Raw genomic sequence first — 12,153 nt, 5'->3', positions numbered from 1 at the left:
TGTCCTTTTGTGAACAACGATCTCAGCCAATGCTGGAGATGCGGGGGCAGACATTATGCGAAAAACTGCAAATTTCAGCAGTTCGTTTGCAGGAATTGTAATGACAGAGGACATTTGGCTAGAGTTTGCAAACAGCCGGTAGCGAGGCTAATCTATGAAACAGAGGAATCAGGCGAGGGGCTTGCAATGCAGGACAATGCCTGGGGTTAAACCATGGATGCTAAAGTTCAGCGGGTTCATGTGGCTGACGTTCACAGCTCATTCATCATCATGGGTGGCATTTTGGTGTAAGTTTTATTGAATGGCATCCCGGTGCGCATGGAGCTGGACACGGGAGCTAGCCAGACCCTCATGCGTGTACAACAATTTGAGAAACTATGGCCACACAGAGCTAGCAGGCCCAAACTGGAACAAATTAATACGCAGCTACGGACGCACACCAAAGAGATCATTCCAGTGCTAGGCAGTGCAAACGCGGTGGTAACACACAATAGGTCACAGAACCGGCTGCCACTCTGGATTGTTCCGGGAAATGGCCGCGCGCTTTTGGGAAGGAGCTAGTTAGCTGAGATGAACTGGAAATGGGGGGATGTGCACGCCATTTCATCTGTGAAGCGAAGCTCATGCTCACAGGTACTACAAAAATTCGGGTCACTGTTTCAACCCGGTGTCGGAACGTTCAAGGGTACAAAAGTAGTTATACGCATCACCCCGGACGCCAGACCAGTGTACCACAAAGCCAGAGCGGTGCCGTAAGTGATGCGTGAGAAAATAGAGAGTGAACTGGACAGGCTGCTCAGAGAGGGCATAATTTCGCGCGTTAAATTCAGCGACTGAGCAAGTCCCATTGTTCCTGTCCTTAAAGCGGACGGCTCGGTTAGGATCTGCAGTGACTACAAAGCCACCATCAACCGGGTGTCCCTGCAGGACCAATACCCGCTCCCGAGGGCGGAGGACCTTTTTGCCACGTTGGCAGATGGCAAGCTGTTCATTAAATTGGACCTCACTTCGGCCTACGTGACTCAGGAACTGACTGAAGAATCCAAGCTTCTGACCACCATCACGACGCACAGGGTTTATTCATCTACAACAGGTGTCCTTTAGGCATCCGTTCGGTGGCCGCCATCTTTCAGAGAAACATGGAAAGCTTGCTGAAATCCATTCCCAGCACAATCGTATTCCAGGACAACATCCTAATAACGGGTCGAGATACCGAGGAACACCTCCACAACCTGGAGGAGGTGCTACGCCGACTGGACAGGGTAGGTCTGCGGCTGAAGAAGACTAAGTGTGTGTTTTTGGCCCCAGAGGTCGAGTTTTTGGGTAGGAGGGTTGCCGCAGATGGGATCCAGCCTACCGAATCCAAAACTGAGACTATCCGTCATGCGCTCCGGCCCGGCAACACATCGGAGTTGCGATCGTTCCTGGGACTTTTGAACTATTTCGGGAACTTCCTGCCGAACTTAAGCACATTGTTGGAGCCGTTACACGTGCTCCTGCGTAAGGGTTGCGAATGGTTTTGGGGGGGACTGTCAAGAGCGGGCTTTCAACAGGGCGTGGAACCTGCTTTGTTCTAACAAACTGTTAACGTTGTATGACTCCTGTAAAAAACTAGTTTTAACATGCGATGCATCATCATATGAGGTTGGGTGCGTTTTGCAGCAGGGTAATGGAGAAGGACAGCTCAAACCGGTGGCTTATGCCTCCAGGTCGCTCTCCCAGGCAGAGCATGGGTACGGCTTGGTCGAAAAGGAAGCACTCGCTTGCGTTTATGGTCTGAAAAAAATGCACCAATACCTTTTTGGCAGACCGTTCGAGTTAGAAACGGACCACAAGCCGTTAACTTCTCTGTTGTCCGACAGCAAGGCGGTCAAAGCAAATGCGTCAGCTCGCATACAGCGATGGGCTCTCACGCTGGTTGCGTATGACTACACCATACGGCACCGGCCAGGCACCGAAAACTGCGCTGACGCGCTCAGCAGGCTTTCCCTTGCCACCCCGAGGGGCCGGCGGAGCAAAGCACTGAGATGGTCATGGCCGTTGAGGCTTTTGACACCGCAGGCTCCCCATCACAGCCCGCCAGATCAAACTCTGGACCAACAGGGACCCCCTCCTATCCATGATAAAGAAATGTGTCCTGACGGGGGATTGGGCACCCGAGGAGGTCAGACCGTTTCAGAAACGGATGGATGAGCTCTCCATCCAAGCCGACTGCCTGCTATGGGGCAGTCGAGTGGTCATGCCCCAGAAGGGGAGGGAAGCATTCATCAGGGAACTCCACAGCGAGCACCCTGGCATCGTGTTAATGAAGGCCATTGCCCGGTCACATGTATGGTAGCCGGGGATTGACTCAGACTTGTAACACTGGGTTCGCAGGTGCACGATGTGTGCCCAGCGGGCAACGCCCCCAGGGAGGCCCCGCTCAGCCCGTGGCCCTGGCCCACCAAGCCTTGGTCACGCATTCATGTGGACTATGCGGGCCCGTTCATGAGAAAAATGTTCTTGATAATTGTCGATGCATACTCGAAATGGATCGAGTGCATCATATTAAACTCGTGCACAACATCCATCACCGTGGAGAGCCTGCGCACAGTTTTCGCAACCCACGGCTTACCGGACGTTCTGGTCAGCGACAATGGCCCATGTTTCACCAGCCATGAATTCCAGGAGTTTATGTCGGGTAATGGCATCAAACATGTCTGGACGGTACCGTTCAGCCGGCTTCCAATGGCCAGGCGGAACGTGCGGTCCAAGTCATAAAGCAAGGCATGCTCCGTATTCAAGGACCCTCTCTGCAGTACCGCTTATCGCGCCTCCTGCTGGCCTATAGGCCCTGGCTGCACTCGCTCACGGGAGTTCCCGGAACTCCTCATGAAACATACGCTCAAAGCGCGGTTGTCCCTCATCCACCCAACCCTGGCAGATATTGTTGAGGGCAAGCACCAGTCCCAAACCGAGTACCACGATTGTAACTCAAGGGAGAGGTGTATAGAAATGGATGATCCGGTATTTGTACTTAACCATGCATTGGGACCCAAGTGGCTGGAGGGCACTGTAATTGGTAAAGAAGGAAACAGAGTCATATTGGTCAGACTCAATAATGGGCAGATATGCCGCAAACACTTGGACCAAGTAAAGAAAAGATTCAGCATAGACACCGATGAACATGAAGAAGAGCATGAGATGTCAACCACACCACTGCCAGTGGACGAGCAACAAGGACAATCACCAGCATGCACAGTCCCTGCGGCCAACTCGGACAGGCCGGAATCACCTCAGGTGACAGAAACGCATGCCAAGGCTCAGCCACCAGAGCCTCAACTGCGGCGCTCCACGAGAGAGCGTCGACCACCTGATAGACTTAACCTTTGAGTCAAAAAGACGTGAGGGGGGAGGTGATGTCATGTATGTAGCCAGCATACTACTGTAACCCTTATACAATTGTAACCCTCATGTAACCACTACATACTGTACATACTTACTAGAAATGCACACCTTGACCACAGGGGGTGTACTTGTGGGAGACACTCCTTACCTGGAGATTCAGGTATATAAGGGGAGGTCCCTCGCAGGGCCAGCACTCCTTGGTCCAGGTAATAAAGGTGAAGGTCACAGAGTGACTGTGTCTGCAGTACGTGCCTCGTGCGATTATGTTTAAGAGTTAAGGACTCAACACTCTCTATTATGCTGGGACATCTTGTATTCCCGGTCAGCTTCCGTCTGGGTTACGCGTAGGGGCATCATGAGCCAGGTGGCAAGGCCGTACACTTTGTCTCCCAGCAGACAGCTCTGTCCTTCTGGTTGCTGCTGAAACATGGCAGATATAGCGTACTCGCGTAGGATGAACGCATCATAGGTGCTCCCAGGGTATCTCGTATCAACTGACATGATGCGATGCATGTCGTCACACACAAGCTGCACATTAACGGAGTGGAAGCCTTTTCTGTTCCTGTACATCTCGGAATCCTCCAGAGGTGCTCTCAAGGTGATATGGGTACAATCACTGCAGCTCTCTACCTTTGGGAAGCCAGCAATCCTAGAAAAGTCCATAGCCCTTTCACGCATTGCCTAGGTGGTCATGGGGAACTTTAAATAGTCATTCCTTGGGGTATATAGTGCAGCAGTCACCTGCTAAATGCAGTGTGTTGCATGTTGAGAAATGGCACACACATCCCCAGTTGTGGGCTGGAATGATCCAGATGCATAGAATGAAAGTGCAGCTGTAACCTTCACTTCAACTGACAAAGCAGTTCTCCTGACGCTTCTAGGTTGCAAGTCTGCTTTTACTCACTCACAGATCTCGGTTACAACTTAATTGCGGAAACACAGCCTTCTCAGTCTGCATCACTCAGGTGGAGATATGAATGCCTGTCTCGATATACCAGACGTGACAAGTCCTCCTGCCCAACATCCTACGTGCTCGGAGGTTCCTCATGTGATGACGTCGAATCAATCGTTTCCTCTGCAGCACCATCATGCAGAAGGCTTGCACGAGGTGTGACATTGTCAGTATTGCCCCCATGATTAAATTTTACCTTTGCTGGAAGCTCAAAACAGCAGGACGAGTTGAAGCTTCTTTGTTCTCTCTCTCCCCAAGGTCGACGCCCTAGTATGGACCACACCTAGGTCTGCGCATGTGCAATAGGCTTGTTTAAAACGGGAAGCTAGGCATTCAAATGAGGACATTTGGGGCAACGAAGTCTAATACAATTCTATAATTTTAGATTTTTTTCCAAAGTACCACCCCACTACTGACCGAACGTCTCCTCACCGGGCTCGAGGTCGACTGGCAGAATCACTCCCTCGCCTGGACACAGGGGCTCGGCAAACACCCAACCCCCCCCCGGCTTCTTTTGATGCTGCTGCATAGTGTAAAGGTTCTCATCCCTTCAGTTCGGCTTCCACACTCCGCCTCCTCCTCCCACATACCCACCCCCCGGGCTTCTTTTGAAGCCGAGCCCCGAGCCCGGGATCGATTCTGCCAGCCGACGCGCCGACCCTTGAGCCCAGTTTGGAGATGTTCGGTGGTGGCTTGGCACTTTGAAAACAATCCAAAATTAAAGAATTGCATTAGACTTCCATTTTCTGCGTTCTAAGTTTGAAAAAAAATTAAGCTTCATGATGTATGTTTCATCATTATCATAGGCAGTCCCTCGGAATCAAGGAAGACTTGCTTCCACTCCTGAAGTGAGTTCTTTGGTGGCTGAACAGTCCAATACGAGAGCCACAGACTCGGTCAGAGGCGGGACAGATAGTCGTTGAGGAAAGAAGTGGGTGGGACTGGTTTGCCGCACGCTCTTTCCGCTGCCTGCGCTTGATTTCTGCACGCTCTCGACATTGAGACTCGAGGTGCTCAGCGCCCTCCCAGATGCACTTTCTCCACTTAGGGCCGTCTTTGGCCAGGGACTCCCAGGTGTCAGTTGGGATGTCACACTTTATCAGGGAGGCTTTGAGGGTGTCCTTGTAACATTTCCGCTGCCCACCTTTGGCTCGTTTGCCGTGAAGGAGCTCCACATAGAGCACTTGCTTTGGGAGTCTCGTGTCTGGCATGCGAACTATGTGGCCTGCCCAGTGGAGATGATTGAGTGTGATCAGTGCTTCAATGCTGGGAATGTTAGCCTGGACAAGGACGCTGATGTTGGTGTGCCTGCCCTCCCAGGGGATTTGTAGGACCTTGCAGAGATAATGTGTTCTTGACTTCCTCCAAAACTTCGCAGAAAAACAATGGCAACTTCCTGCGCCGATTTTTTAAGGTGCGCTGGTTTTTCTTAAGTGCCCAGGTGGTTTTTTGGGAGTGGTCACATATGCCGTCCGAGGAAAAATGTAAGTTGGCCAAACTTGTATAAATGTGAAAAACTGCCGCAGACATCAGGTATGACGCAAAATACCCAACATAAAAAAATTGTAACTAACTTGAGTTACGCTGGCGCACAAACTTTGGGGAAACTGGGATATTTTAATTTAGGCCAAAAAAACAGCGCAGATAACGGGAAAATTGAGCCAGATATAGTTTTTGCATTCATAAAGCCAAGAAATGGTTGACAACTAACCCTTAGAACATCACTCGCTAAAGTACCCCTGCCAGGCCCAAGTTCGACCAGTTGAAATGTCTTTGGTTTACCAGCAGCCATCCACTCGCTTATACACCACACTCCAAGTAGCTTCGGCGGGGGGGGGGGGGCGGGGGTGGAAGAAAAAAATACCTTAGATAACTCTTTAATTCAACTGGTGCAACCTAGATACCTGTACAGGAATTACTAGGTGACTAGTTGTTACAGTAAATTAATATACTGAATAGTACAGTGTTGCCTATTACTAGTGAAAAGAGCTGAAGAAATGCAATGTCCATGTCAATATAAACACTTCATAGTCTTTTATTTAAACTTTAAAAGGGTGGGACACCAACACCACCAGAGCCTTGGCGTCTTAACTAAAAGATCAGCATCCAATTGACATTTAGGGGTCGAAATTCGGTACCACCATTTTTGAGGTGGTGTCACCACCTGAATGCTGATTTTACCGCCAGGCTCCAACGACCAAATTCAGTTTTTACACCCAAAGATGAGAGAGCAGAGCTTAAAAGGGGCGTTGCACACTCATCCTCGGACGGGAGCTCAGGAGGTCGACTGAATTTCGAATTGGGAGGCTGCCGCCATGCTAGCTGGAAAACGGGAAGAGAAGAAAATAAACCTCAATCTTCTCTGACTCGTGTACAAACTTCCCCACTGTTACAACTAATGAAAAAAATGAAGCAATAAATAAAGAAAAAAAACTTAGCTTGCTCTCTGGCCGATTCTGCCGGAGTTCCGCTGTTTACTGACCACATTTTCCAGGCTGTAAGAACGCCGGCTTGGAAGGCGGACGTTCAAACTAAATCTCTCTATCGAGACGCCAAGGGGGTGTTGCACGCTGGATGACATCACCACGCAGGTGGCATTAGCTGGCGCAGCGTTGGCTTTTGGCGCCTCTGCCAAAGAGCCAACTGAATTTCTGCACAGGCATGGACACTGCTTACCGTCGAAGGTAGGCCTTTGCTGCCCATTAGCTGCCTCCCGCGCGCGCTAACAGGTGGCGGTAGAAATTGAATTTTGACCCCTTACACTTTGGTTTCCTCTTGAGCAAGTATGTTATCTATCTTGAAAACGCGATCACTGGATGGGGGAAAGAGAGGGCTAACAGACCAAGTTGATGGGTGGGTCCCTTCCCACGCTGCTCAAACAAACTTCCTGCTGGGTTCACTGAGCAACAGCATTAACCATTCCTCTCGTGAACACAGATGACATCTATTAACCTAGAGAAATAAAAGGAAGCAGAAGAAAAATACGCACTCCACAATAAAGATTAATATAGATATGATTGCCATAATATGCATACAATTTATACCAGTCCATTTTAGTAGTGCATACACTGTTGGCCATTCCATAACAGGCTACCATCTCAAATGTTCCAACTAGATCCTGCTTTATTATAATCAAATAGTTTTAATAATGGTCAATATCCATTTTGTGAAAGATATAGTGGGAAAATAACTTTGTTTTGATTTTTCAGGGTTCTAACAGAGCCATACAGAACCTGATGCCTTGCATCCTAGGGTCTTGAGAAGTGGCTGCAGAGATAGTGGATGCACTGGTTGTAATCTACCAAAATTCCCTGGATTCTGGGGCGGTCCCAGCAGATTGGAAAACCGCAAATGTAACGCCCCTATTTAAAAAAGGAGGCAGACAAAAAGGAAACTATAGACCAGTTAGCCTAACATCAGGCATTGGGAAAATGCTAGAGTCCATTATTAAGGAAACAGTAGCGGGACATTTGGAAAAGCATGATTCAATCAAGCAGACTCAACATGGTTTTATGAAAGGGAAATCATGTTTGACAAATTTGCTGGAGTTCTTTGAGGATGTAATGAGCAGGGTGGATAAGGGGGGACGAGTGGATGTGGTGTATTTGGATTTCCAGAAGGCATTCGATAAGGTGCCACATAAGAGGTTACTGTACAAGATAAGTGCTCACGGAGTTGGGGGTAATATATTAGTATGGATAGAGCATTGGCTAACTAATAGAAAAGAGAGAGTCATGATTAATGGGTCATTTTCCGGTTGGCAAACAGTGACTAGTGGGGTGCCGCAGGGATCGGTGTTGGGTCCTCAACTATTTACAATCTATATTAATGATTTGGATGAAGGGACTGAGTGTAATGTAGTCAGGTTTGCTGATGATACAAAGATGGACGGGAAAGCAAATTGTGAGGAGGACACAAAAAATCTGCAAAGGGATATAGACAGGCTAAGTGAGTAGGCAAAAATTTGGCGAAAATATGAAGTTATCCACTTTGGCAGAAATAATAGAAAAGCAAATTATAATTTAAATGGAGAAAAAAATACAAAGTGCTGCAGTACAGAGAGACCTGGGGGTTCTTGTGCATGAAACACAAAAAGTTAATGTCCAGGTACAGCGAGTAATCAGGAAGGCAAATAGAATGTTGGCCTTTATTGCAAGGGGGATAGAGTATAAAAGCAGAAAAGTCCTGCTACAACTGTACAGGGTATTGGTGAGGCCACACCAAGAGTACTGCGTACAGTTCTGGTCTCCGTATTCAAGGAAGGATATACTTGCATTGGAGGCTGTTCAGAGAAGCTTCACTAGGTTGATTCCGGAGGTGAGGGGGTTGACTTATGAGGATAGGTTGAGTAGGTTGTGCTTATACACATTGGAGTTCAGAAGAATGAGAGGTGATCTTATTGAAACTTATAAGATAATGAGGGGGATCGACAAGGTGGATACAGAGAGGATATTTCCACTCTTAGGGGAAACTAAAACTAGGGGACATAGCCTAGGAATAAGGGGCCGCACATTTAAAACTGAGATGAGGAGGAATTTCTTCTCTTAAAGGGCTGTAAATCAATGGAATTCTCTGCCCCAGAGAGCTGTAGAGGCTGGCTCATTGAATATATTTAAGGTGGAGATAGACAGATTCTTGAGCAATAAGGGAGTAAAGAGTTATGGGGAGTGGGCAGTGAAGTGGAGCTGAGTCCATGATCAGATCAGCCATGATCTTATTGAATGGCAGAGCAGGGTCGAGAGGCCACATGGCCTACTCCTGCTCCTATTTCTTATGTTCTTATAACAAGTTACACAGCACACTTATAGACTTACCTCTCCAAAGATCTGACTAATTTCAGGTGATGTAATGAAGTCTCCTTGTGCTCCTAGAACATCTCTGTGGCAATAATATCCCTGGAAAAGATTACACCAATAATCTCAATTAACAATGCCCATTAAAACACTTTGCTGATTTACATAATTAAGGTTTTTTTAAAAACAGACATATACGGTATGTTAGTTATAGGAGCAGAACATTGATCAGCAACTATAAATATAGGTCTAAATTAACAATTAAAATATCAGTCTATTCCAAAGGTAGCAATTTTTAACAGTCAATGATGAATTACGTACTGTGAAAGGATTGGTTAAAACTTCCCTCATATATTCTGCTACTGAGATTGGGCCCGTTGACTTTATTTTTGAAATCAGATGCTTCAGCATCAGACTATCATGGTCACTTTCTTTTGTACTTTCTGGTGTTCTGGAGCATAACCTCATCCATTGATCTGCACATACTCTTCCACACACTGCAAGAAATGGAACAGGAGATTGAAGCAGCGTTCCAGTTATACACAACACAGATTTTATTAATGCGACAACTTAAGTCTATGCCGCAATTTACAGTATGTTAAAAGGATCGGAGTCTCACAATGTGGGGAAATATGGGGAGAAGAATCTAGAACATCACTAGTTTTACTTTATTTCAAATGCTAGAAAAGGCATCGTTTTATTTTGAGACTGGAAGGACTGACATATTCTGCTTAACCTAACTCTAAACGTTAAGGGCAAAATAATTATTGAATCAACTGCCCTCCTTTTAATAGACATATATCCAGAGCTTTCCACGACCAGGAAATAATCAGAATGATAGATACAAGCAGTAAGATTGTAATTAAACACGTGGAGTTATTTATTTGAAAAGCAATACAAGATTCAGGATAAGTCACGCTTAAAGCAGAAAGACTAATGACTGACACTTGGGCAACTCTGCAACCTGGCGCTTCACTCCACAATAAATACCTGCAGAGCCTTTTCTAGAAAAATCGTGGGAAATTCGGCTGCATAAACACTTTAATCCTAGAAGGAAACTCATCATGTTCGATTAAATTATTCCTCCATCTAATCTGAATGAAACGCAGCGACCCCCACTACTACCTCCTGCTTGTCAAGAGGGTTCGCTGCCCACGTGAGCAACCTTTGGCCCTCAACCAATCATATCACAGCCTCCCCCTCCCAGGGTCCTAATCGATAGGTAAAGAGTGCTATTCTGGCAGACCAACAAACGATATATTTTAGGGAACTAACAGGATTGCAATATTTAATCTTAATTTAATCCTTGTAAAAACTTCAAGATGTGTTTTGGTGTTAATCCGTTGTAATTTAATTGTTAAAAAATATATATTATTGGGTTTGTCCATCTGGCGTAGCTTGAACTGCGCACGCGTACTGGCGGCGCAGCAGCTGGCAAGATGGCGGCGGAGGAGCTCGAGCCGCTTTTTGAAGAGGGTCTCGAGGCGGAGGGTGACGAGGAGTCGGAGGAGAAGGAGGATGAGGGCACGGACGATGGGTTCACGTTGGGCGAGGTGCTGCGGCTCGGAGGGACCAAGGTACAAGAGAGGCAGGAACAGAGGGAAGAAAGGAATGCGACACACGTTGGCAACCGGGCGAGGCTCCAGTTCGCTGTCTGGCACTGGAGATGGAGGAGGAGGCGGCGGCGGCGGCCCTCTACACACGTGGGATGATGAGCTGCTGGGTCGACAGTGAGCTGGGCAGAGGAAGGGAGACTTGAGTTCTGTCAGTTCCAGCGCCGCACCAGGCACTTTTATAACGTGTGGTTCAGTGGGTAGCACCCTCGCCTCTCTGAGTCGGAAGGTTGTGGGTTCAAGGAGCACAAGGCGATGTCATTACATCACTTGAAATTAGTCAGATCTTTGGAGTGGGAATAAATGAGTCCTTTTCAGAATAGCAGGAAGTGACTAGCAGGGTACCGCAAGGTTCAGTGCTGGGATCCCAGCTATTTACAATATACATTAATGATTTAGATGAAGGAATTGAATGTAATATCTCCAAGTTTGCAGATGATACTAAGTTGAGTGGCAGTGTGAGCTGTGAGGAAGATGCTAAGGGGCTGCAGGGTGACTTGGACAGGTTAGGTGAGTGGGCAAATGCATGGCAGATGCAGTATAATGTGGATAAATGTGAGGTTCTCCACTTTGGTGGCAAAAACAGGAAGGCAGAATATTATCTGAATGGTGACAGATTAGGAAAAGGGGAGGTGCAATGAGACTTGGGTGTCATGGTACATCAGTCATTGAAGGTTGGCATGCAGGTACAACAGGTGGTGAAGGTGGCAAATGGTATGTTGGTTTTCTTAGCGAGAGGATTTGAGTATAGGAGCAGGGAGGTCTTACTGCAGTTGTACAGGGCCTTGGTGAGGCCACACCTTGAATATTGTGTACAGTTTTGGTCTCCTAATCTGAGGAAGGACATTCTTGCTATTGAGGGAGTGCAGTGAAGGTTCACCAGACTGATTCCTGGTGTGGCAGGACTGACATATGAAGAAAGACTGGATCGACTAGGCTTAAATTCACTGGAATTTAGAAGAATGAGAGGGGATCTCATAGAAACATATGAAATTCTGACGGGATTGGACAGGTTAGATGCAGGAAGAATGTTCCTGATGTTGGGGAAGTCCAGAATCAGGGGTCACAGTCTTAGGATAAGGGGTAAGCCATTTAGGACTGAGATGAGGAGAAACTTCACTGAGAATTGTGAACCTGTGGAATTCTCTACCACAGAAAGTTGTTGAGGCTAGTTCGTTCGATATATTCAAAAGGGAGTTAGATGTGACCCTTACGGCTAAAGGGATCAAGGAGTATGGAGAGAAAGCAGGAATGGGGTAGTGAAATTGCATGATCAGCCATGATCATATTGAATGGTGGTGCAGGCTCGAAGGGCCGAATGGCCTACTTCACCTATTTTCTATGTTTCTAAGCCCCACTCCAGAGACTTGAACACAAACATCCAGACTGAAACTCCCAGTGTAGTGCT

General features: G+C 47.3%; 2 protein-coding genes across 4 annotated transcripts in view; one reads left to right on the top strand and one right to left on the bottom strand.

Moving 5' to 3' along the window:
* Nucleotides 1–10,275, bottom strand: part of ndufaf7 (NADH:ubiquinone oxidoreductase complex assembly factor 7) — a 49,961-nt gene extending 39,686 nt beyond the window's left edge. For 2 of the 3 annotated variants that reach the window (XM_070889274.1, XM_070889275.1), the window contains exons 1-4: nucleotides 10,123–10,275; nucleotides 9,454–9,629; nucleotides 9,154–9,234; nucleotides 6,051–6,161 (exon numbers count right to left, since the gene is read on the bottom strand). In XM_070889274.1, coding sequence (XP_070745375.1) covers nucleotides 6,051–6,161; nucleotides 9,154–9,234; nucleotides 9,454–9,629; nucleotides 10,123–10,198 — 444 coding nt within the window. In that variant the 5' untranslated portion in view covers nucleotides 10,199–10,275. The remainder of the gene's footprint in view (nucleotides 1–6,050; nucleotides 6,162–9,153; nucleotides 9,235–9,453; nucleotides 9,630–10,122) is intronic. The other variant, XM_070889276.1, reaches the window with a different exon arrangement.
* Nucleotides 10,276–10,551: 276 nt separating this feature from the next.
* cebpz (CCAAT enhancer binding protein zeta) overlaps nucleotides 10,552–12,153 on the top strand; it is a 36,864-nt gene continuing 35,262 nt past the window's right edge. Inside the window, exon 1 of the mRNA XM_070889270.1 lies at nucleotides 10,552–10,709. Within this exon, the coding sequence (XP_070745371.1) occupies nucleotides 10,572–10,709 (138 nt within the window). The 5' untranslated portion in view covers nucleotides 10,552–10,571. The remainder of the gene's footprint in view (nucleotides 10,710–12,153) is intronic.

Source organism: Pristiophorus japonicus, chromosome 9 (assembly GCF_044704955.1).
Source record: "Pristiophorus japonicus isolate sPriJap1 chromosome 9, sPriJap1.hap1, whole genome shotgun sequence".
Taxonomy (NCBI): Eukaryota; Metazoa; Chordata; class Chondrichthyes; family Pristiophoridae; genus Pristiophorus; species Pristiophorus japonicus.
Note: the sequence above shows the minus strand (reverse complement) of the source record. Positions and strands in the feature narration are given on the sequence as shown.